At 40.5% G+C, this 26643-nt stretch overlaps 1 protein-coding gene across 7 annotated transcripts in view; it reads right to left on the bottom strand.

The window, feature by feature from the left end:
* Positions 1-346: 346 nt before the first annotated feature.
* UBE2V2 (ubiquitin-conjugating enzyme E2 variant 2) overlaps positions 347-26643 on the bottom strand; it is a 69560-nt gene continuing 43263 nt past the window's right edge. For 3 of the 7 annotated variants that reach the window (XM_011970446.1, XM_011970480.1, XM_011970490.1), the window contains exons 2-4: positions 25233-25381; positions 17454-17579; positions 347-4356 (exon numbers count right to left, since the gene is read on the bottom strand). In XM_011970446.1, coding sequence (XP_011825836.1) covers positions 4210-4356; positions 17454-17579; positions 25233-25381 — 422 coding nt within the window. In that variant the 3' untranslated portion in view covers positions 347-4209. Of the gene's footprint in view, positions 4357-17453; positions 17580-25232; positions 25740-25985; positions 26083-26643 lie in introns of those variants that run through there. The other 4 variants (XM_011970464.1, XM_011970471.1, XM_011970439.1 and 1 more) reach the window with 4 other exon arrangements.

Below are 26643 nucleotides of genomic sequence, written 5' to 3'. Positions count from 1 at the left end.
TCTCTATCAAAAACAACAACAACAACAACAACAACAAAAACCCAGACATGGTGGTGTGCACCTGTATGTAGTCCCAGCTACTAAGGAAGCTGAGGCAGGAGGCGGGAGGACCACTGGAGCCTAGGGTATCAAGGCTAAAGTAAATCATGATTGCACTAACGCACTCCAGCCTGGGTGACAAAGCGAGACCCTGTCTCTAAAAACAAACAAAAAAATTTTTTAATTTTAAACATGAGATGGAACAGATTCTTAGGAATTTTTTAGATGAAAAGATCCTACTAAGGATATAAACACCACAGTAACTTCCTCGTATCCAATGATTTTTTTCAGTCATGTAACTCACTCCTTGAGTTTGCACAACTCCTTTATTGCAACAAAATGGACTTTAACTTGTCACTTATTTCCTATATCATTAAATACCTTCATTAATTTTCTCTTCAGAAAATACTTATTATGCATCTTTATTTTCAACACTCCACAATACTTTTTAAATAAACATTTTCAGTACGAACTATGGTAAGATTTCATCATTCTATAAGGCATATTATTTAAGAGGTATTCCTTCCTATGCAGTAAACTCAGTATCAGGTAAAAATTAACTGCTAATGTTCCTATCAACAATTCATCCATTCCTTTTTATGACACTTTTATCTTGTATAGAAAAAAATACACTTTTCCCAAACCTTGAGTTGAATTTTGTGTGTGCGTGACAATAATTAAAAGCCAGTCAAGTTGGTACTAGAAAATTATTTTGATACTTATCAGAAAAGTAAAAGCAGTGCCTTTCAATCCATCCCAGCAATAAATGATACCATGACATTACACATACAGATGCCTAAAAAGCATACTATAAAAGGAAAATTCCTGAAATGCCTCCAAAATCCTATTATGCATATTAGACTTTATCATCAATACTTGTATTCCTCAAAATGTACCTAATACAGTCACATGCTCATTAAAAGAGTTGATACAGTTTTGATGACAGGCTACAGTTCACTGCTGTCTTTCCATGATGCATCAGCAGAAACTAAGCCACACACACCAAACCTATTAAGAAAAAAGCATTCATAATTCCCAGCTGTGTCCTCTACATTTTCAAAACAATATTAATTTCACATGTATTTATCAATATTATATATTTAGTGGGAATTAACATTAAAATCAGCATATTGTTCTTAAGTAATCCAGACTAATAAACCATGAGTCAAACAAATCTACTCTGCGAAAACCTCAAATCACTAAGTGTGATAAATTATTTTAATAACATAAAACTATAAATTTTCTCTATTTTTATATCCAAGACCAAATACCATTGACTATCTTTCAAAATATGTTCCAAAATCCTGTAGTTACACATAAATCCACAACAAAAGACACTACTCTAGAATGCTAGAAAAAATATTTTTTAAAATTATCAATTCTTAAAATTGGTTAAGTAATTAAAACCATTAAATCATAACACTGACCTAACAGGACAAGACGTTTCTTTTGGTAATCTTTATTAATATATGATCACCCTCAAGGGTCTCACTTGCTAGCCTTTTAAACAAATTTCTAAGGCAATTTTACAGTTCATTTAAAAGGTAATACCACACACTCCTACAACCTTAGCCACTTTACAAAACAAAGGAAAAATTTCTTCCAAATGTTACTATAATTAAGAGCTTTTCTATATTAATTCCTCTTACAGTCTCTCAGTGTGTCTTAGATTGCCAAGTACATCTTGATTGTGACATGCAAAATGGATTCGGCTTTAGAAATGGGTTAAATGGCATGCAAATGTCTGCAGAGATCCATAATCTCACAACCAAGAGGGGAAATGAACATTATAGGGCTGACTCTGACAACATGTACTTGGCAGGAGAAGGGGGCGGGGGTTGGCAACTTCACAATCATAGATTTGGGGGAAGGAAAGAGGACAAGAGACTGAGGTACCCAGACCCTCATCCTGCCAACAGCATTCAAGTAGTTACTAGCTTCCATGTATAATAAGACACATTTTCAAAATGGAAAGGAGGTTATCAGAGAGATGGATTCAGATTATCAGTTACCATTAGACTACAGTGTCAGTTCATTCAATTTAATCTTCTTTAACCATTAAAAATTTTTAAAGACTGTATTTCAAGGTAATAGTTCATTTCAAATTTAACAAATTATACATGCACTAATTTGTATGTATGTGTATGTTCTCTATGTATCATCTTAAAGCATTTTAAATATTTTTGGTAAATAAAATGGAACAGCCATGTTGAAATTAATGTTTACATAAACTCAGTGACTTTAATGTACTATTGGCCAAGAAAAGGTAGCTCAAAGCTTTAACTTTATATGAGCTTGATAAAAGCCTTTCAGGGCATGTTTGAGAAATGTGCCCTACTATAAAAGTAACTATTTTAATATACAGCCAAGGTCAATTATTAATATATATTTTTTTGAGACGGAGTCTTGCTCTGTCGCCTAGGCTGGAGAAGTGGTGTGATCTCGGCTCACTGCAACCTCTGTCTGCCAGGTTCAAGCAATTCTCCTGCCCAGCCTCCCGAGTAGCTGGGACTACAAGTGCCCGCCACCACACCTGGCTAATTTTTTGTATTTTTAGTGGAGACGGGGTTCCATCATGTTGGCCAGGCTGGTCTCAAGCTCCTGACCTCAAGTGATCTGCCTGTCTCAGCCTCCCAAAGTGCTGGGATTAGAGGCATGAGTCACCACATGGCCAATACTTTACTTTATAAGCAAACTTTGAACATCTAATTTAATATTTGATAAGGTTTTGGTTTGCCTATATATACCGGGGTAAAGTATGAGACAAATTATTAAGCTTGACAAAATAAAAGGAGACTTTACCTGACCACTTTTCTATATTCTTCAGTGAATTCATCAAACAACATTTTCAACAAAGCTTTGTATCCAGTACTTTGAAGTGAAATAGTGACCTAACGCCTCATGTCACTTTGGTAACAGCAGAACATAAATGAATTTTCAACTTCAGAGTTCATATTTGTTAGAGTAGAGAACAGTGGAATGAATAAAGTTATCCTTGTTAGTATTAAAAGCCCTAACTGGAAGATAAAAGTCTCCAATTAGTTCACCCTATTTATTAACCAAAAGCTTCACAGAAAAACAACTAAAAAAGATGTTATGATTTTAAAAATGGGATATGTATTTGGATAATTTGCAACCTATAATCCTAAAAGAACTGCTAGACTGCAAAGATCTTTTTAATAATATTGTTTCTGGTGAAATCAAACTCAAAATATAATACCTAGGACTCCTCCTTGTCCAAAGAAGAAATTAAACTAGATAATTTCTTTTCTGAAATAGTCTGCACATTACAATTCACAAGAAGTACACAAAATAGGGTAAATAAAAGTGTGTATACAGGAAAAGCTACATAATTCCAATTTTTGCTTCCCTAGCATGGTACTGTACATATACTACATCAACATAATAGAAATGGCACAGTCTCTGAGGACACGTTCCATATTTTATTTACATTTTAAGACTAACTTTAATCTCCAAATCACATATCGATACACCTATTTCCTTTTTGTTGACTTCACTTAAACTTAAATGCATGGTTAAACAAAGACTGTAAACAAATATTTACCATGTCTGTTACATGTAACACACAAGAACAGCTTTTAACAGAAATTCATCAACTCCCCCCAACATTTTTTATTATAAATACAGGTATCAAAACAATCCTGAACATATTTTTGATACTACTAGTAGTCAGCACCCACACCGCTTCAAAAATTAACACATCTGTGACAATATTCATTGTACCTGCTACTTTTTAAACGATTTCAACTGCAGCTCTCTTTCACTAAGCAAGATGGGTAAAGCATGCCATTTCTGTTTTCTTTCTTGAGATTTTCACTTTTTAGAAACACACATGCTTCCACTGCCATCTGACACTTCTCCACACGCTTTCATCTTGTAAACCTGAATTCTACTTTGAGTACTCCAGGTTTATGTTTAAATGACAGTGCCTTAACAAGAGAAAAAAAATTGTGCTGCATTTTTCCTCCTGTTACCTGAAAACATAATGGGTGTACATGTATTAAATATATTCTTACAAATGTCCAGGTCATGTTTACCAGCTGGAATTCTTTTACTTAATGTGTGGGTATTTTTCATTGTGATATTTAATCAAGACATTAACATGAGTAGAAGGTTGTTGATTTAAGACAAGTTTGAGATCCACTAAAATTAATTGTTGTATGTTTGTCCTTCTGGTGGCTGTGGAAGCTTCATATTTTCTTTGGACATCATTAGACGTCTTAGCTCTTGAAGTACAACTTTAATGCTATATGAATTTTGCCATTTTGCTAACACTGGTATGCTCCGGGCATCCACCTGAAAGGGGAGGAAAGAGTACAGTTAACTAGCAAGTTTAAAGTACTATGGCACCAATTTGTTAAGTGTATTTTAATAAGAATGATTTTGAAAATTCATAGCTTGCCTCTATTTTCACAAAACATACACTATGAAATTACTAATACCATAATTAGTATATTTTATCATAATTAGTTTAATATTTTAGGAAAATATAAAGATATAAAACATATAGTGAACTTTGGTCATCAGAAATAAATGTTATATTAAATAACTACTTTGTAAATAAATTTACCAATTCCTTCTTAATGGAGTAAGGTCAAAAAGTTCCTCTCCATTTCCAATGCCACTACCCAAAATCTGGGGAATTATCTCACACTGAGATTTAGACGAAAGCTACTAAGCTGATCTCTGCTTTCAGATTTTTCTTTCCAATGTATTCTATGCACTATTCCTAATTATTCTTTTTTTTTTTTGAGAGTCTCACTCTGTCACCCAGGTTGGAGTACAGTGACATGACCCCAGTTCACTGCAACTTCCGCCTCCCAGGTTCAAGCAATTCTCCTGCCTCAGTCTCCCAAGTAGCTGGGATTACAGGCACCCGCCACCACGCCTGGCTAATTTTTCTATTTTTCATAGAGACGGGGTTTCGCCATGTTGCCCAGACTGGTCTCGAACTCCTGAGCTCAAGTGATCCACCTGCCTCAGCCTCCCAAAGTGTTGGGATTACAGGTATGAGCCACCGCACCGGACCCAAATCAATCTTCTGTGAAAGAGCAACAGAATGGGGATGAAGCTCCTTGCAAGCCCATTCAGTTAACTGTCAGCATTTGACCTGTCCTGCAGTTCCCTGGAAAACTCCACTCACAGAGCTTTCCTTTATCTGACCTCAGAGCTCACCTATCTTCAATCACCTCCTACGTTGGGCATTTGTCAAAAAAAGCTGAGTCAAACAGGAAGGTGGGCCAGATGTGGTGGCTCACACCTGTAATCCCAACATTTTGGGAGGCCAAGGCGGGTGGATCACAAGGTCAGGAGTTTGAGACCAGGGTGGCCAACACAGATAGTGAAACCCCGCCTCTACTAAAAATACAAAAATTAGCCGGGTGTGGTGGCACATGCCTGTACTCCCAGCTCCTTGGGAGGCTGAGGCAGGAGAATCACTTGAACCTGGGAGGTGGAGGCTTCAGTGAGCCAAGACTGCGCCATTGCACTCCAGCCTGGGCGACAGAGTGAGATTCTGTCTAAAAAAAAAAAACACCGGAAGGTAACCAAAATACTTAAGCAGACAAGCTGGGAAATGAGGTGTCTATAGAGGTGTTGAAAAGCCCCAAACAGGCCTGGGAATCCAGAAGACCATACACATGTGTAGGGCTATGCACCGGCTTATGAAAGAGCTGAGAAGGCCATAAGCTGTCATCTACAGCTGACCTCAAGCAACATATAAGACTATATACAGGCTGGGTGCAGTGGCTCACGCCTGTAATCCTAGCACTTTGGGAGGCCGAGGCGGGCAGACTGCCTAAGTTCAGGAGTTCGAAATCAGCCTGGGCAACACGGTGAAACCCTGTCTCTACTAAAATACAAAAAATTAGCTGGGGATGGTGGTGTGCGCCTGTAGTCCTACCTACTCGAGAGGCTGAGGTGGGACAATTGCTTGCACCTGAGAGGCGGACATTGCAGTGAGCTGAGATCGTGCCACTGCACTCCACCCTAGGCGACAGAGCAAGACTCCATCTCCAAAAAAAAAAAAAAAGATTATATACAAGTAGGACCTATCCCAGAAACAGAAGATAGATTCAGTATTTTAAAAATCAGAGTAATATATCATATTAACAGAACAGAGAACAAAAACCATGATCATCTCAATGGATGCAAAAAAGCATTTGACAAAATCCAACAACCTTTCATGATATAAATACTCAATAAATTAGGAATAGAAGGAAACTACCCCTCAACCTAACAGGAATCTACAGAAAACTTAGAGCTAGCATCATATTTAATAAAGGCCAAATGTTTTCCTCCTAAGATGAGGAATAAGACAAGGATGTCCATTCTCATCACTTCTTATATTTTCTTTCTTTTTTTTTGAGACAGGGTCTCACTCGTTGCCCAGGCTAGAGTGCAGTGGCACAATTGTGGCTTACTGCAGCCTCGACCTCCCTGGGCTCAGGTGATCCTCCCACCTCAGCCTCCCAAGTTGCTGGGACTACAGGCACGCACCACCACAGGCCCAGCTACTTTGGCTCGCTGCAACCCACACCTCCCCAGTTCAAGCGATTCTCCTGCCTCAGCCTCCCAAGTATCTAGGAAGACAGGTGCCCACCACCACACCCGGCTAATTTTTTGTATTTTTAGTAGAGACAGGGTTTCATCATCTTGGCCAGGCTGGTCTTGAACTGCTGGGCTCAAGGGATCTGCACACCTCGGCCTCACAAAGTGCTGGGATTATAGGCATGAGCCACCACCACCTGGCCCCGTTCTCATCACTTCAACATTGTACTGGAGAGGTTCTAGCCAGGACAATTAAGAAAGAAAGTGAAATAAAAGGCACCCTGATTAGAAAGAGAAGAAGTAAAACTACCTCTATTTGCAGAAGAAATGAAAGAAATGATCTGGTATATAGACAATTCTAAGGAATCCACTAAAGAAATTATTAGAGCTAATAAACAAGTTCATCAAGGCAACAAGATACAGGTTCCATATACAAAAATTAGTTTTTATTTACACTTGCAACAATCTGAAATAAAAAATAACATACCTAAGTATAAATTTAACAAAAGTGCAAAACCTGTGCACTGAAAACTGTAAAATAGCTCCCCTCCCTCCTTCCTACCTCCCCCTTTCCCTCCCTCCCCAGAAAAAAGAGAAAAAAAAAATTAAATAGAAATAATTTAAAGGTCGGGTGCGGTGGCTCATGCTTGTAATCCCAGCACTTTGGGAAGGCGAGGCAGGCAGATAACCTGAGGTCGGGAGTTTGAGACCAGCCTGGCCAACATGGCAAAACCCCCGTCTCTACTAAAAATACAAAAATTAGCTGGTACATGCCTGTGATCCCAGCTACTTGGGAGGCTGAGGCACAGGAATTGCTTGAGCCCACAAGGCAGAGGTTGCAGTAAGCCAAGATTGCGCCACTGCACTCCAGCCTGGGCAACAGAGCTAGACTCCATCTCAAAAAAATAAATAAATGAAAATAATTTTTTAAAACTGTAAAATATAGTTGATAGAAATTAAAGAGCTAAATAAATATACATGGGTCAGAAGACTTATTACTATGAAGATGACAATATTCATCAAGTTAATTTAGAGATTCAATACAACTCCTATTAAAATTTCAACTGCTTTTTTCTTGCTTGCAGAAATGAAGGCTTATCTTAAAATTCATATGCAAATGCAAGAAACCCAGAGTAGCCAAAACAATATTAAAAAAAGAAGAACAAAATTATGATTTCAAAACTTACTACAGACCAGGCATGGTGGCTCACTCCTGTAACCCCAGCACTTTGGGAGGCCAAGGCAGGCATATCAGCTTGAGGCTGGGAGTTCAAGACCAGCCTGGCCAACATGATGAAACCCTGTCTCTACTGAAAACACAAAAAATTAGCCAGGCGTGGTGGCGCATGCTTGTGATCCCAGCTACTTGGGAGGCTGAGGCATGAGAAGTGCTTAAGTCCAGGAGGCAGAGGTTCCAGTGAGCCAAGATTGTACCACCGCAATCCAGCCTGGGTGGCACAGCAAGACTCTGTCTCAAAAACAAACAAAAAAACTTACTACAAAGCTACAGCAGTCCAGAAAGGCAGGCCAGGTGCAGGGGCTCACACCTGTAATCCCGACACTTTGGGAGAGATAGGCGGGTGGATCTCTTGAGCCCAGAAGTTAGAGACCAGCCTGGGCAACATGGCGAAACCACATCTCTAGTAAAAATACAAAAACTAGCCGGGTGTGGTGGCGCACACCTGTATTCCCAGCTACTCAGAAGGCTGAGGTGGGAGGATCGCTTAAGCCCAGGGAGATCAAGACTGCAGTGAGCCATGATCTCCCCATTGCACTTCAGCCTGGATGACAGAGTGAGACCCTGTTTAAAAAAAAAAAAGGTGGGGCATGGTGGCTCATGCCTATACTCCCAGCACTTTGGGAGGCTGAGGCAGGCAGATCATCTGAGGTCAGGAGTTCATGACCAGCCTGGCCAACATAGTGAAACCCTGTCTCTACTGAAAATACGAAAATTAGCTGAGTGTGGTGGCAGGCACCTGTAATCCCAGCTGCTCGGGAGGCTGAGGCAGGAGAATCACTTGAACCCAGGAGGCAGAGGTTGCAATGAGCTGAGATTGCTCCACTGCACTCCAGCCTGGGTGACAAGAGCGAAACTCTGTCTCCAAAAAAAAAAAAAAAAAAGGGGTGCTCCCATAAGGATATACAGATCAGTGGAATACAATTGAGAGTCCAGAAATAAGTCCTTATTGTTTATGGTTAATTGATTATTGACAAGGATGCCAAAACAATTCAAGGGGAAAAGAAAAATCTTTTCAACAAATGGTACTGGGACAATTAGATATCCACATGCAAAAGAATAAAACTGAACTCTTAACTCACACCATTCACCAAAAATATCTCAAAATGGATCACAGACCCAAATTAGGACTTAAAACTATAAAACATTAGAAGAAAACATAGGAATAAATCTCTGTGATGTTGGATTTCACAATGGTCTCTCAGATATGACATCCAAAGCACATTTGACAAAAGAAAAAGTAGATAAATTATGACCGCATCAAAATTTAAAACTTACACTGCTAACAATGCCATCAAGAAAGTAAAAAGAAAAATCAATAGAATGGGAAAAAAATACTTACTAATCATATATCCAATCAGGGATTTTTGTATAGCACATAGAGAACTCTTACAACTAAATAATAAAGGCCAAACAACCCAATTAAAATGTGGGCTAAAGGCCAGGCACGGTGGCTCATGCCCGTAATCCCAGCACTTTGGGAGGCTGAGGCAGGTGGATCTCCTGAGCTCCAGAGTTCGAGACCGCTCTGGGCGACATGGTGAAACCTCATCTCTACTAAATACAAAAAATTAGTAGTAGCGCCTGTAGTCCCAGCTACTCGGGAGGCTGAGGCACAAGAACTGCTTGAGCCCGGAGGCAGAGGTTGTAGCGAGCCAAGATCGCACCACTGCACTCCAGCTTGGGCTACAGAGTAAGACTGTCTCAAAAAAAAAAAAAAAAATGGGCAAACGCAGACTGCGATAGGCAACTTTTAAAACAGCTCCCAAATATCCCCAGCTCCTGATATTCATGCCCTATGTAATCTCTCCTCTTGAGTATGGGCTAGATCTATGATTTCTTTCTTTTTATTTTTGAGACATGGTCTCACTCTGTTACCCAAGCTGGAGTGCAGTGGCACAATCTTCGCTTACTGCAGCCTTGACCTCCTGGGCTCAAGCCATCCTTCCATCTCATCCTCCTGAGTAGCTGGGACCACAGGCATGTGCCACCACGCCCAGCTAATTTTAGTTTTTTTTTTTAAAGCCGGGGTTTCACCATGTTGCCCTGGCTTGTCTCGAGCTCCTGAGCTCAAGCAATATGCCTGCCTCGGCTTCCCAAAGCGCTGGAATTACAGGCATGAGCCACTGCACCTTTCTTTTTTTTTAAATGTTTTTGAGACGGAGTCTCACTCTGTCGCCCAGGCTGGAGTGCAGTGGCGAGATCTCAGCTCACTGCAAGCTCTGCCTCCCGAGTTCAGGCCATTCTCCTGCCTCAGCCTCCCGAGTAGCTGGGACTATAGGCGCCTGCCACCACACCTGGCTAATTTTTGGTATTTTTAGTAGAGACAGGGTTTCACCATGTTAACCAGGATGGTCTCAATCTCCTGACCTCGTGACCCACCCGCCTCTGCCTCCCAAAGTGCTGGGATTACAGGCGTGAGCCACCACGACCAGCCTTAATATTTTTTTTATTCATTGTTTTACGTACAAAGAGTTGTATATAATTAATGTATACTACTGGATAAACTTGGACATAAGTATACATCCATAAAACCATCACCACAATCTATATCATAAACCTATCCCCTACTTTCAAAATTTTCTCTTGCCCTCTTATTATAATTTGTGTGTGTGTGTGTGTTTGTATGACTCTGATTTTTAAAAAGTCTGGCTTCCATCTTGCTCTCTCTTGCTTGCATTCACTGGCCTCACAGACAGACATCACCTGCCTTGTGGTGAACTACCCTATGGAGAAGCCTACGTGGCAAGGAACTGAGGGCAGTCTCTGGGTAATAGCCTGAGAAAAACTGAGGCCCTCAGTCCAGAAACCCACAAGGAACAAAATCATGCCTACAACCATATGAGTGGGCTTGGAATTGGATCCTTTCTTAGTTAAGCATTCAGATGAGATGGCAGCACAGGCTGACATCTGAATTGCAGCCTATGTGAAACCCCAAACCACAGGACCTACTGAAAACTGCACCCATACTCCTGATGCACAGAAACCGAGAGAATGTTTGCTGTTTTAAACTACTTTTAAAAAATGGGCAAAGAATCTGAATATATATTTCTCCAAAGACATACAAATGGCCAATAAGCACATATAAGGTGCTTAACATCATCAGCTATCAAGAATTGTATCAAAACCACAATGAAATACCACCTCACACCCAACAGGATGGCTAGAATCAGACATAGTAACAAAGTCCTTGATAAGTCAGGACTTGCTTCTGCCATTTTGTTATTTATTTTCTGGTTGTTCTGTGGTCTTCCTTCCCTCTTTCCTCGTTGTTTTCCTTTTTTTGAAAGTGATTGTTCATGTTGTTATGTTTTAATTTCTTGCTTTTTATTTCTGTGTTTGTGTTGTAGATTTTTTATTTGGGGCTAGCAAGGATGTGGAGAAGCTGGGAACCTGCATACACTAGTGGTAGCAATGTAAGATGGCCCATTCACTTTAGAAAACCTTTCTTGACAGTTCCTCAAAAACTAAAACATAGATACCATATGACCCAACAATTCCACTCCTAAATATATATCTAAAAGAAATGAAAATATTTGCCCACTCAAAAACTTGTACACAAATATTCATAGCAACAGTATTCATAATAGCCAAAAGTAGAAAAATAGAAATATCTACCAGGAGATAAATGGATAAATAAAATGGGATCTCCATACAATGGAATATTATTCAACAATAAAAAGGAATAAAGTACCAATACACACTACAAACGTGGGTAAATCTTGAAAACATTACGTTAAGTCACCGAAGAACACATACTTTATGATTCTATTTATATGAAACATCCAGAATGGGCAAATCTATAAAGACAAAAAGTGGATTAATGGTTGTTTAGGGTTGAGGGAGGTGGGATGGAAAATGACAACTGATGGGCACAGATTTGCTTTGGGAAGAACAAAAATGTTCCAAACCTGGGTCATGGCAGTGATTCCACAATGTTGTGAATACTAAAAATCCTTGAATTTTACACTTTAAATGGGCGAATTGTATGGTATGGTATGTGAATTATATCACCATGAAAGTATTTGGAAGTAGAAAAGAAAAATAATTTGAGTGATATTTATTTTAGAAACCAACGCCAGGTGCAGTGGCTCACACTTGTAATCCCAGCACTTTGGGAGGCTGAGGTGGGTAGATCACCTGAGATCAGGAGTTAGAGACCAGCCTGGCCAACATAGTGAAACCCCGTCTCTACTAAAAATACAAAAAATTAGCTGGGCATGGTGGCAGGTGCCTGTAATCCCAGCTCCTTGGGAGGCTGAGGCAGGAGAATCGCTTGAACCCAGGAGGCAGAGGTTGCAGTGAGCTGAGATCGCACTACTGCACTCTACCCTGGGCAATAAGAGCGAAACTCCGTCTCAGAAAAAAAAAAAAAAAAAGGAAAAGAAAAGAAACTAACTAAAAGAGTAAGAAAAATGTTACAGTGGTAAGGTACATTTAAAATGCTTCCTCTAACACTTTTACTTTAAAGAGTGGCAACCTCATTAGCTTATTTTAAATAGACTCCATAATTGAACAGTTTATAAAAATAAGTAGAGAGAATACCAAGCTATTTCTAAAGCAGACACAAACACTTCCAGCAGTAAATGGTAGTTAAATAAACATAAGTGATTGCAAATCCTGTGAAATACCAACAGGGTGGAAAAAAAAAAAAAAAACACTGGAGGAAAAGAAAAACAAAAAAGATGAAGAGAGAAGACACAGTAAAGAGCATGAGAAAATAAATATGTCAGAATAAAATCTGCATCTTATCAGTCTACAACATACAATGACCTCCAAAATGTGAGATCTCACTGCATAAGACAATGAAATTTACACTTCAGAATGCTAACCACCCACAGGGAATAATTTTGCCTCGTCGTATTAAATACATATAAACTAAAATTACTAAAGCGACACCCACCATCAATGCCTGTGAACTACAATTCATGAGATACTTAGCCTCAAAATATATAAAACTATCCTGGCACAATCACCAGTGTGAAATTCTGTACCATTTACTAGTTATAAAAGTAATAATCCAAACTCTTAGATGTAAATGGAAGAGAAAAACAGATGTCCAATATATTCACCCTACCCACAACCCTCTATACACACATCTACACTCCAATAATGATTAAAATCAGTATTTATTTTTCTATTTCCCAGTCCCCATTCCAGATTGACAGTAAGAAGGGTTGGTGGGAATATACATTCACAGGGTCCTGTTATACACCACTGGTGGGGCTGACATTGACCCGGCCCTGCGGAGAGCAGCTTGGCAATATTCAAGCTGAAGAAAGCCCCACGCCACGGCACACTTCTAGATGTATTCCGAGAATAGCGCTACTCAAGGTATGTCCATGGAAAGGGGCAGGTCACGAACTGAATTCTACTGGTCCTTGACAAGATAAACATTGCAACTGAGAGTAAGAATTTAGAAAGTTTTACAGCAATCTGACGGAGAACATTTTAATTTAAAAATTTTAAACTTGGCTAGACATAGTGGCTCACGCCTGTAATCCCACCCAGCACTTTGGGAGGCCGAGGCAGGCAGATCACCTGATGTCAGGAGTTCGAGACCAGCCTGGCCAACGTGGTGAAACCCCATCTCTACTAAAAATACAAAAATTAGCCAGGCGTGGTGGTGGGCACCTATAATCCCAGCTACTTATGAGGCTGAGGCGGGAGAATCACTTGAACCCAGGAGGCAGAGGTTGCAGTGACCTGAGATTGTGCCACTGCACTCCAGCCCGAGCGACAAGAGCAAAACCCCATCTCAAAAAAAATAGGAAGGGGAAACAAGAGAAAGCCACACACAGAATTAACTCTATTTATAATGTAGTCTTTGTACCAGTAAGAAAAAAATCTGGGCGGGCAGGGTGGCTCACACCTGTAATCTCAGCACTTTGGGAGGCTGAGGCGGGTGGATCATTTGAGGTCAGGAGTTTGAGACCAGCCTAACCAATATGGTGAAACCCCATCTCTATTAAAAATACAAAAAAATTAGCTGGGCGTGGTGGCATATGCCTGTGGTCCCAGCTACTTGGGAGGCAGGAGAATTGCTTGAACCCAGGAGACAGATGTTGCAGTGAGCCAAGATCGCGTGACTGCACTCCAGCCTGGGAGACAGAGTGAGACTCTCTCAAAATAAAAAGAAAAAAATCTGTTACAAATAAGACAAATGTTAACATTTGACAAAGCTAGGTGGAGGACACATAGATGCTGGTTCTATCATTCTCTAAAACTTCCTCTATTATATTAGAAACATTTCTTTTAAAATCAAAAAAATAATAAATTTATAGTAAGTGCAACAAAAGAATAAGAGTGACTATAACAGAGCAATAGAAGGGACATAACTCAAGTTGGAACATCAATAAAGAGTTCTGTTAAAAAGTGGAATTTAGGCTGGGTGCGGTGGCTCACGCCTGTAATCCCAGCACTTTCGGAGGCCAACGCGGGTCAGGAGTCCGAGAACAGCCTAGCCAACATGGCAAACCCCCATCTGTATTAGCCAGGTGTTGTGGCACACACTTGTAGTCCCAGCTACTTCGGAGGCTAAGGCAGGAGAATCACTTAAACCCAGGAGATGGAGGCTGCAGTGAGCAAGACAGTGCCACTGCACTCCAACCTGAGTGACAGAGCAAGACTCTGTCTCAATAAAAAAGAAAGGGGAATTTACAGTGAGAAATGAAGGACCCATAGGAGTTAGCCAGACTGTGGAGGAAGGAGGAAGAGCAGAAGTGCAAAGGTCTTGAGACCAAACGAAAGGCATGCAAGCCAGTGTGCACCTTGAGCATTCCCACCCAGTGAGCCATGGCAAGAAGCAAGCATGCTGAGGCTGATGCCCCTAAAGGAATTTGAAGTGCAGAAATGACATGACACAACTTGTTTCTTAGGAGGATCCCTCTGGCTGCTAACTTTGGAAAGACTGGAAGGGATTTTAAAAAGCAGAATCAGAGATGTTGTTGCAAGAGTCCAGGAAATAAATGATGGCCAATATTCACTTGGTGGCAATGTAAACAGAAAAACAAGACCTAAATTGAGTTACAGTTGGAACATAAAACTGACAAGGCTTAATGATAAATGGGTTGGGAGAAGGGAGGTAGAAAGGGATGCAAAATATCAGCTAATGGACCAAAAGCCCAAGAGATCAGATAAGCTTATTAGAGGTAGGTCTGAAATTTAATCTAAATTTCCTGGCTTCCATGACAATGTAGAACACACCATTGGTTACTTAATTTACAGCAACTATAATGTAAAAACAAACCAGTAGTGGAGAAAAACAGATACATCTAGTAGCAAAATCTAACAAAGATCTTCTTCATAAAGGCAATGCTGTGCGTCACACAGGACATTCCCTAAATAATATCCTTTCTGTGTACTCATATGCTTTATAATCCTGCTCCTAACAAATTTCTTAAAAATAGGTAAGTATACATAATTTCTAGAATAACCACTGAAAGAACACAAACAGAATGAAAGAAGTTGAGAACAACCATTCCAAAAGTAGGCAAGAAACATGCAGAAAAATAGGAACCACCAACTAAGATGATCTATTTAAACCTGAACATGTCAGTAATTATGTATATTAAATGTAAATGGACTAAATGCTCCCAGTAAATCACAAAGACTGACCAACTGAGGACTGTGAGGGCTAGAGAGACTGTCAGGTCCCAGCTCTGAGTTGGCACAGGGGTGGGCAGTGGGAGGGGTATGGGGGGTGTTAATGGCCTAGCAGGTGCAGGGCTAAGGTTTCCAATGACCTTTTCCCACCTTCTTCCTTTCTCAGGGTCATGCTTTATTTGGCCTGGTGCCTCCCTGCTGGACGCACCAGCCAATCTGGGGCCCTGCCTCAGACCTGCATATTAGGTTGGGGATGAGGGGCAGGGAGCTGGCTGTGAATCCAAGATTCAACTTGTTGCCAGAAGTACAGTTATATGAAGGGGAAATTGAGTAAATAAGTAAATGCATTGGGGAGCATGGGAGCCAGGTTTCTCAAATGGAAAGGAAGAATCACAGAACAAACCCTATAGTCTTAGAATAAAATTAGTGGGAGTTGTTAGTATAAACTCGTAATTTTTAACAGATGGTAAATAGATGAGAAGGAAAGAGAGAAGGAGAGAAGAAAGGAGGATGAATTTGTGTACATATGTGATACATTTGTAGTACAAAATACACTGGTAGAGAGAGGAAACACAGGGATGGGATGAGAAATCAAGGATACTGAGATCCTATTTCCTAAGATGGATGATACTAATTTTATGATGATGATATGTTATTTTGCTTCCTAAAATGTATTTTGTATGTGGTGTGCTCTCAACATGGCACCAAGAGAGCCTAGGCTTCAAAGACTTATCATGAACTTAACAATCTACTCATATTGGAAATTCAGCTGTTTCTACTAACTAACTTGTGTGGGTCAAGCAGGGCATGTCATTTTGTTTAAAGAGACAATAAGCTGGACACAGTGGCTCACGCCTGTAATCCCAGCACTTTGGGAGGCCAAGGTGGGCGGATCACTTGAGGTCAGGAGTTTGAGTCCAGCCTGGCCAACATGACAAAACCCCATCTCTACCAAAAAATATAAAAATTAGCTGGGCTTGGTGGCATGTGCCTTGCAGTCTCACGTACTTAGGAGTCTGAAGTGGGAGAATCACTTGAGGCCAGGGGAAGTGGGGGAGTACCACTGCACTACAGCCTGGGGCACAGACTGAAACCCAAAAATAAACAGACAATGATGCTCAGCCATGACTGTTTCAACACAGATATACTTGCTCCTCAAAGAAAAAAACTCTTTATGAATATTCATCCTTTTCATGAATAGTCATCCTTTTAATCCCACCAAGTGTACCTTAACCCTCAGAAAAGTAACATTCAAAGAGAAATAATGATCATCTTTATTTTTGACGGCGTTTCACTCTTTCGCCCAGGCTGGAGTGCAGTGGCACAATCTCTACAGGAGTGAGCACCATGCCCCGCCCAATAATGGTCATCTTTTTACCAAATAAAGATCAACTGAAATATGACTACTAAGGCAATTAAAACCCTAAGAAAACTTTTGGCTGGGCACAGTGGCTCACATCTGTAATCCCAGCATTTTAGGAGGCCGAGGCAGGCGGATCACCTAAGGTCAGGAGTTCGAGACCAGCCTGGCCAAACACTGTGAAACCCCGTCTCTACAAAAATACAAAAATTAACCGGGCATGATGGTGGGTGCCCGTAATCCCAGCTACTCGGGAGGCTGAGGCAGGAGAATCGCTTGAACCCAGGAGGCGGAGGTTGCAGTGAGCCGAGATCACACTATTGTACTCCAGCCTGGGCGACAGAGTGAGACTCTGTTTCCAGAAAAAAAAAAAAGAAAGAAAAAAAAAAGTTTTAACCACCACATACATCTATTCCAGGCAAGCACATTAAGGTTTTTAAGGATGGCCTAATTTATATTAATAAAATAAAAACAACATAATGCAACCTTCTTTAGACTTCTGGCTTAACAAAAGTCCTCTTTTAAAAACTTTCTCCTAACTACATATTAATATCTTACACATATTATGCTGTGTGTATGTATAATTAACATATAACTCTATACATTATGTTATATAAAACCAATATGACTATATTAACTTACCATCCCACTGGAATTATTTATTCCATTCATATTAATTTTTGTTACAAATCTAACTGACGGAGGAGCTTCTGGGTATTTAGGTCCACATTCTACTTTCAGGCTATATATTCTGTTTTCATAATTTGTCTGGAAGGCAAAAAACAAAAAGAATCAAAATAACAATACCTAAAATATTAATGTCTAAGTGCTAAAAAAAAAAAAAAAAAGGAAAAGTACAATATGAATGTACTTGATAAGACAGTGTTTATGATTAAGAATTTATTTTTCCACATTCAAATTTATTTCACCTCTATGGTGAGAAAAAATGCAATAAGCATACTTAAAAATTGAGATTTTACAAAATTAATTCCATGAGATCTTACCAAATTAATTCTACAAAGTATTATCAATATGATCACAACTTGCTTTTGTGATAAAAATGATGCCTGTAACATTAGAAGGAAGAAGGAAGAAGGAAAAACCAAACCACTTAAATTTAGATTTTGCTAAAAAGTTTACATTGTAGAGGGAGGGGCTACTTGAGACTTGTGTCAAACATATATGAGGTTTCTGTTTTACACAACAGTTCTGCTTATTCCTATTGTTCCAGAATTGACTATTAATAGTGCCTGTTTTCATTCTCAAAAGGGTCTTGTTGGATAACAAATTATATGATCATCCTACTTAATATGGCAATCAATAACTTCTAGCAAAAAAGAAAACCCCACATTATACCATTGTGCAGCAATAAAACATAATTATTTTATGTCTCCTGTTAGTTATACTTACGTTGCTACTTCACTAATTTTGAGGTTCATTAAATCCCATTATCTGAATTCAGAGAAACAATAGCAAACTTTATGTTTACACATCATTTTCAAATAGGTATCAAACTTAAAGCTTCTAGATTATCCAGGGCTTATTTTCATGCCTATAAATTAGTTCTTCTTTCTCCTATGGCTTTTGTTCACTTGGTTAACTTATTAGTGTACCATTAAAACAGCAAAGTAAAAAATAAACGAATCCTTAGCCGGGCGCGGTGGCTCAAGCCTGTAATCCCAGCACTTTGGGAGGCCAAGATGGGCGGATCACGAGGTCAGGAGATCGAGACCATCCTGGCTAACACGGTGAAACCCCGTTTCTACTAAAAAATACAAAAAACTAGCTGGGCGAGGTGGCGGGCAGCTACACGGGAGGCTGAGGCAGGAGAATGGCATAAACCCGGGAGGGGGAGCTTGCAGAGAGCTGAGATCTGGCCACTGCACTCTAGCTCGGGCGACAGAGCAAGACTCCGTCTCAAAAAAAAAAAAATACCAAAAAAAAATAAATGAATCCTCACCTTGACTCAGGAGATTAAAAAGAAAAAAATTGTTTTAAAGAGAATTTATAATTATTGAAATTTTAATAAATTTTCTAAATTATAATTAAAATAACATAAAAATATATACATAAATACATGAAAGTGAAAAATTTAGTACCTGCTGACTGCTGAATAAGACCAGAGAGGGAGAAGCTAATCAACCATCTACAGATCTCACCTATTCAAACTGATCCCGTCCCCATAAACAAGAGCTATCCAAATGGAGGTCAGATTTGCAGTATTAAACTACTCTAATGTAAAACCTATGCAACAATCTTATATGTATGTTATTAAATATTTCAATATTTTTAAGAAAAAAAGCTATATAAAACTTTTCTGAGATTAATAGCACGCAAATATTAATAATATCCCCAGCACTTTCAATATATAAAAATGACTAAAATCAGATAGATCTAAAGATTATCTTGGCTGTGGTTCTCCAATCTGGATGCATATCAGACACCCCTATGATAGAGCAATTCTTTTTTTTTTTTTTTGGAGACGGAGTCTTGCTATCGCCCAGGTCGGAGTGCAGTGGAGCGATCTCGACTCACTAACTGCAAGCTCCACCTCCCGGGTTCACGCCATTCTCCTGCCTCAGCCTCCCAAGTAGCTGGGACTACAGGCACCCGCCACCACGCCTGGCTAATTTTTGGTATTTTTAGTAGAGACGGGGTTTCACCGTGTTAGCAAGGATGGTCTCAATCTCCTGACCTCGTGATCTGCCTGCCTCGGCCTCCCAAAGTGCTGGGATTACCGGCGCAAGCCACCGCGCCCGGCCCTGATACAGCAATTCTATTCCTAGGCATTTACCCAAACGAAATGGAAACAAACATGTTCACAAAAAGACTTCTACAAGAATGCCCATAGCAGCTTTATTTGTAAAAGCAATAATGTAGATTAAATCCAAATGTCCATTAAAAAAATTGATAAACACACTGTGGTATATCCATATAGTAAAATACTATTCAACAATAAAAAGAAACACACTCCTACTACCTGAGACAACACAACTGAATTGCTCAGACTTCATGCTGAGTAAAGACGAGAACCGTAAGTGTACCCACTACATGACCCTACTTATCAAAGCTCTACAACATGCAAATCTCTCAGGTGCAGGAAGCAGGGGTGGGTGTGGGAAAGGGCACAGGGAGCTTTCTGGACTGACGGGAATGTTCTTTATTTCCGTAGGGGTAACAAGCTACATTTGTCAAACTCACGGCACATCTGTGCATTTCACTACATGTAAATTCTACCTCAATTCCTTTTAAGTTAAAAAACAAACAAACAAACAAACAAAAAACCAAAGCTCTTTTCTGAAGGATTTTATGTTAAGAAAAAAAATTTTAGGCTGGGCACGGTGGCTCACACCTGTAATCCCAACGCTTTGGGGGGCCGAGGCAGATCACGAGTCAGAAGATCGAGACCACGGTGAAACCCCATCTCTATTAAAAATACAAAAAATTAGCTCCGTGCGGTGGTGGGCGCCTGTAGTCCCAGCTACTCGGGAGGCTGAGGCAGGAGAATGGCATGAACCTGGAGGTTGCAGTGAGCTGAGACCGTGCCACTGCACTCCAGCCTGGGTGACAGCGCGAGACTCCGTCTCAAAAAGAAAAAGAAAAAAAATTTAATCCCAAAGCTAGCCTATTAATCTAATCCAATGCTTACAGTAAATATCACCCTAACTTCTGACACCTTTGTTTTTATCCCCTCTAAATTTTAAATTAACAGGCTGGGCATGGTGGCTCATGCCTATAATCCCAGCACTTTGGGAGGCCAAAGGCAGGCATACTGCCTGAAGTCAGGAGTTCGAGACCAGACTGACCAACATGGTGAAACCCCGTCTCTACTAAAAAGACAAAAATTGGTAGCACATGCCTGTAATCCCAGCTAGTCGGGAGGCTGAGGCAGGAGAATCACCTGAACTCAGGAGGTGGCGGTTGCAGTGAGCTGACATCAAGCCACTGCACTCCAGCCTGGGTGGCAGAGCAAGACTGTCTCAAAAAAAAAAATTACATTAACAGCCAAGTTTTCCTGTTATCTAACAAAAAGCAAGAGCAAAAAAAAAAAAAGAGGAGAAAAACAAACTAATATTTACTAAGTCAAGTACTCAGGTATTCTCCTATTATGTAATCATTATTTCACTTAATTCTCATACTGTTTCTATTTTAAAGATGGAGACAGTACCTTCATTTACATATGAGAAAACTTGACAAAGTACTAAACTCTAGTGACAACAAATATTGCTTCAGAAAACTGAACACAGAAACATAGAAAAGAAAAACTGCTAATCATATAAATCCAAATAAATACTAGAACATAAAAAATGAGGGATCTGGCTGGATGCGGTGGCACACGCCTGTAATCCTAACACTTTGGGAGGCCGAGCAAGCGGATCACCTGAGGTCGGGAGTTCGAGACCAGCCTGACCAACATGGAGAAACCCCATCTCTACTAAAACTACAAAATTAGCCGGGCATGGTGGTGCGTGCCTGTAATCCCAGCTACTTGGTAGCCTGAGGCAGGAGAATCGCTTGAACCTGGGAGGCAGAGGTTGCGGTGAGCCAAGATCACGCCATTGCACTGCAGCCTGGGCAACAAGAGCAAAACTCCATCTCAAAAAAAAAAAAAAAAAAAAACAGGGACCTTTAGTCAATAAAGTATAAAAAATAAAAAACAACTGGCCAGGCACAGTGGTTCATGCCTATAATCCTAGCACTTTGGCAAGCCAAGGCATGAGGGCCATTTGAGCCCAGGAGTTTGAGACCCATCTTGTCAACATAGTGAGACCCCTGTCTCTACACACACACACACACACAAATTAGCCAGGTATGGTGGTGTGCCCCTATAGTCCCAGCTACTCAGAAAGCTGAGGTGGGAGGATTGCTTGAGCCCAGGGGGTTAAGACTGTGAGCTGTGATTGGGCCACTACACTCGAGCCTGGGTGACAGAGTGAGACTATCTCAAAATAAAATAAAACAAAAATAAAAAACAACCAACCATGTAACAGTATGTTAAAAGTCTTCCTCCTCTCGACCAGCACGGTGGTTCACGCCTGTAATCCCAGCACTTTGGGAGGGCCGAGGTGGGCAGATCACCTGAGGTCAGGCTGAGACCAGCCTGACCAACATGGAGAAACCCCATCTCTACTAAAACTACAAAATTAGGCCAGGCACAGTGGCTCACACATGTAATCCCAGCACTCTGGGAGGCCGAGGCGGGCGGATCACGAGGTCAGGAGATCGAGATCATCCTGGCTAACACAGTGAAACCCCGTCTCTACTAAAAATACAAAAAATTAAAAGGGCATGGTGGTGGGTCCCTATAGTCCCAGCTACTCGGGAGGCTGAGGCAGGAGAATGCCGTGAACCCGGGAGGCAGATGCGGTGGCGAGCTGAGATCGCACCACTGCACTGCAGCCTGAGTGACTGAGCAAGACTCCGTCTCAAAAAAAAAAAAAAAAAAAATACAAAATTAGCTGGGTGTGGTGGCATATGCCTGTAATCCCAGCTACTAGGGAGGATGAGGCAGGAGAACTACTTGAACCTGGGAGGCAGAGGTTGCGGTGAGCCAAGATCACACCATTGCACTCCAGCCTGGGCAACAAGAACCAAACTCCATCTCAAAAACAAACAAACAAACAAAAAAGTCTTCCTTTTCTTCTGGCGAGATGTAGGTACTCTACCCTGGAGATAAAACTGTTCTCAACATCTCACCTTCTAAGGAGAAAACAACTGTGGTAGGACACCAACTCCTGCCTGTTTTATGAAAAGGCAACTGAATATACCCGCTATAACCTCCTGCCTTCAAGAGAACTGAGAGAGAGGGTGATGCAGAGAAGATCATCAGGTGGTGAGCAGAGGCCAGCTCCAGAAGAAGCCTGTGCCTTTGCAGGGCACACCCTCCTACCTCTGCCTGGCACTCAAAGGAAGTGAGCGGGTCTCTGATGAGGTTCAAGACACACTATCCCAAAGTACGGCACCTTGGCACTTAAGAAAACAGCAGAAGCAAGGTTACTCTTACCTTACCTTCGCCCCCTTCTCCTCTGAAGCAGACCCTAAAATCTAGCTGACCTCCTCATGAAGTAGGTCATGAGAACCACTCCAAAGGGGTCTTGTCTTATGCCAAGAAAGGAATGAAATCCATAGACACAGGAATAATCTGAACAAACAGGCCCTGGTAAGTTCCCCCAGTTTATTACCTAGTGTGTTACCATCAGATCCAATCACGCTGTTACATTACTGTCCACTCTTCACCAAATTTATCATAAAAATACACAGGTTTCCCTGTTTCTTTGGGTCTTCCTTTCTGAATGTTCCCATGTCATGTAAAACTTAAATAAATTTGTATGCTTTTCTCTGCCTTTTATTATAAGTGCCTCAGCCATGAAGCTTGAGACAAGTGAGGAAAAGCTATTACGACCTTTTCTCCCCTGCAGCTCCAAAACCACCAACCACTGAGAGTGGAGGACCGCCATAGCATCTTGTCAGTGTGCCCTGCGCCCCTTGAGCGAGGAGAGAGTTGTGGAGAAGCAGCCTTCACCCCCATCCCAGTGGATGGAGTTTCCTGAGGTTCAGTGACACCAGGAATGGCAACCAGTTGGGGCATCCTGCAGGGGGCCCCAACCGGGTGAAAGACCAAGCAGGAGCCGGTCCACCACAGCTAGGAACTGTGCTGTGGGTCAGCCCACAAGACCACTGATGAACTCATCACAAGCTCCAAAACATTCTTAAAGAATAAAGTCTGCTGCAGGCAGTGGCTGGAGAAAAACCAAATCTAAATAATTCCAAATTTATATTCTACCAAGTTCTGACTGTTAAATCTTCAAATCAGTAAGTCAGAATGTTCATCAATTATAAGCACTTTTTTTTAACCAAACAGACCATAGTAATAACGTTCACAGGCAGTGAAAATCAAGGTTTTCATTATGCATACCAAGTTATAAGGAACTCTATCCATCAATATTATATTTCCTTCCTCAAATGTCTTTAGGAAAAAATACAGCAAGGTACACAGGGAGCCTATCAGTTTAGGAGTGTGCATGAATTTTGCAAAGGAACACCAGAAAACAACATAAAACACACTAATTCATTCTCTATAATTAATGTTGCTAATTACCTGATACATTTTTCTTTTGTAATAATCAGGAGGGGCTGGGTGCGGTGGCTCACACCTGTAATCCCAGCATTTTGGGAGGCCAAGGCAGGTGGATCACTTGAGGCCAAGAGTTTGAGACCAGCCTGGCCGACATGGTGAAACCCCCTCTCTACAAAAACTACAAATATTAGCCAGCAGTGGTGGTGCACACCACCTCAGGAGGCTGAGGTGGAAGGATTGCTTGAGCCCAGGAGGCTGAGACTGCAGTATGCTGAGATCACACCACTGCCTGGGTGACTGAACAAGATATTGTCTCAATAATAATAATCATCATCATCATCATCATCAGATGGAACTCTAAACTCTACCCAAGAGCAAAACTGTTGAAATGCTCTCATCATAAGGTAGCAACCAGTATACAAAACCAAAGACTTGAAAAACCCTTCAAATGTGTGCTCTTTCTAACAAGCCAAAAACGTTACAGACACACATTTCAAAGATTCGCTGCAAGGAGTGCAGTGGATGGGACCATTAAGTAAGGAATGCAACGTAAAAATAAATAAATAAATAAAAATTTAAAAAAAATCCCAAGCTAGATAAAAAGACTTTGAGTAAAAATAAAACTTCATAAACCCAAGAAAGACCTAAGACAAAGTACAATGGGCCAGTTGCCAACCATACTAGAAAAAAGTGCAAGAATCATAGACTTTTTATAGATGAAGAAACTGAGACCTACAGCATTTCTATGGCATGTGAAGTGTCAGAGGGCAAATAGCAACGTGCACTCAATGCAAACCAATTTAGAAACCCTCAGGTTCACACCAGAGGTTAGTAACATGTTACGTCAAAATGACTGCTCTCCCCACATACCCCCTCCATTTCCTCACCTTTTGTCCTCTCTATCTGGAATGTTCTCCATCCCCATCACCACCTTCTGAAATCCTACCAGTCAGTCCTTTAGCGCTCATTCCAAAGGCAACTTCCTCCACTGTTCAGCCTTCCTCAATTATTCCAGCTAGAAGAAACATATTCTAAAGTCCCGCAGTGAACTTGCTCTGTCATATTTAGAATCTGTCAATTTGTACTGATTTTTTTCTCCTTTACTAAACTGCAAAACTTTGATGGCAATGACCGTATCAACCTTCCTCTCCGCAATCCTCTACGTAATCAAGGATTATATCCTGAACATGGGAAGCATCAATAAATGTAAACAAAATAAATAAAAAGGAACTATTTTAGAAGTTATCATAATTGCTTATTTTAATATCAATAGTATAAAATTAAATGTTAACTCTAAAGTAACAATAAGTATTAATAGAAAAAATATAATTTATAACACTGACCCTTGGTGGCCCAATAATCATGCCTGTCCACCTTGTAAGTGTCATATCTTCATCATCTTCAAGGCCCCAGCTAACCGTACCATCGCCTACTCCTTTTTGTCCTTCTTCAAGTTCTTCCAACAAGCGAAAATTACGAGGAACTTTAACTCCTATACAAAAGAACGTCAGTGTAAATGTAAAAAGCTCATAATTATAAGAGCTACACATATTTAAATTCAGCTTTTTCCAAATTAACTTTTATAAATTATTTCCCAAAAAGACAAAATTCCCTTTAAAAGGCATTCTGCTCCAGAAAATGCTGGATCTAACAACCCCTCAAAATGAAAACCCTAAAGAAAGCACTGTACCAAACATTAATAGCAGTATACAACACGTGTATAATTCCTCATCCATTTTATACTGACATGTCAATCAATCATAAGGAAATCGTTACAAAGTGAACGTTTCCCCTACTTGAGGTTTCTGTTACAGTCAAGGACTCTGCATCAAACAAACAGCCATGACCAGAAAGTTAATAAAAGCCAAAGTTCATTAATACATACTTTCTAATGATTTTTAAAGAGTAGAATTATGTTCCATCTTAGAATGTGCACCAGAAGGTACTGTCTTTTAGAATCCTGAAGCAGTCCCACCCATGTAGGGGCATGTGAAAACAGAATCTGTCAGATCGCGAGTTCGTGACCAGCGTGACCAATGTGGAGAAACCCCATCTCTACTTGAAATACAAAATTAGCCAGGCGTGGTGGTGCATGCCTGTAATCCCAGCTACTTGGGAGGCTGAGGCAGGAGAATCGCTTGAACCCGGAAGGTGTAGGTTGCGGTGAGCCGAGATGCCACCATTGCACTCCAGCCTGGGCAACAAGAGTGAAAGTCCGTTTAAAAAAAAAAGAGTGTTTACACAAGTAAAGTGTGTCTGCTTTTTAAGAGTTTATTCAGTTTAGGAAGGGGAGTCAAAATTTGTACTTGATTTCAATTTATTGAAATTGAAAGTATTCCTTTTTTTGTTTTCGTGTATATGCAAAGGTAAATATTTATTAATCAAACCTTATAAATTTGAGGTTATTTTAGCCTGATTTCTCAGAACTTTTAATTTGTCTGTGTAGAAATGGGTTTACTAAATATTTTTAGACAATTTCTTAAGTATCTACTTTTATTTGCATACAGTAAGTTAGGAAAGACATTTAAAGTTCCTCATACACCTGCTGTGTTATTTTGTGTGTATGAGAGTCTCGCTCGTAGCCAAGGCAACCTCCACCTCCCAGGTTCAAGCTATTCTCCTGCCTCAGCTTCTCAAATAGCTGGGATTTCAGGCGTGCGCCACCATGCCCAGCTAATTTTTGTATTTTCAGTAAAGATGGAGTTTCACCATGTTGGCCAGACTGGTCTGGAACATTTAATGTTCTAGAGGCAG

The sequence above is a fragment of the Mandrillus leucophaeus genome, unplaced genomic scaffold (assembly GCF_000951045.1).
Source record: "Mandrillus leucophaeus isolate KB7577 unplaced genomic scaffold, Mleu.le_1.0 Scaffold1205, whole genome shotgun sequence".
In the NCBI taxonomy this organism is placed as follows: Eukaryota; Metazoa; Chordata; class Mammalia; order Primates; family Cercopithecidae; genus Mandrillus; species Mandrillus leucophaeus.
The sequence above is the reverse complement of the archived record's forward strand: the minus strand, read 5'-3'. Positions and strand labels throughout refer to the sequence as shown.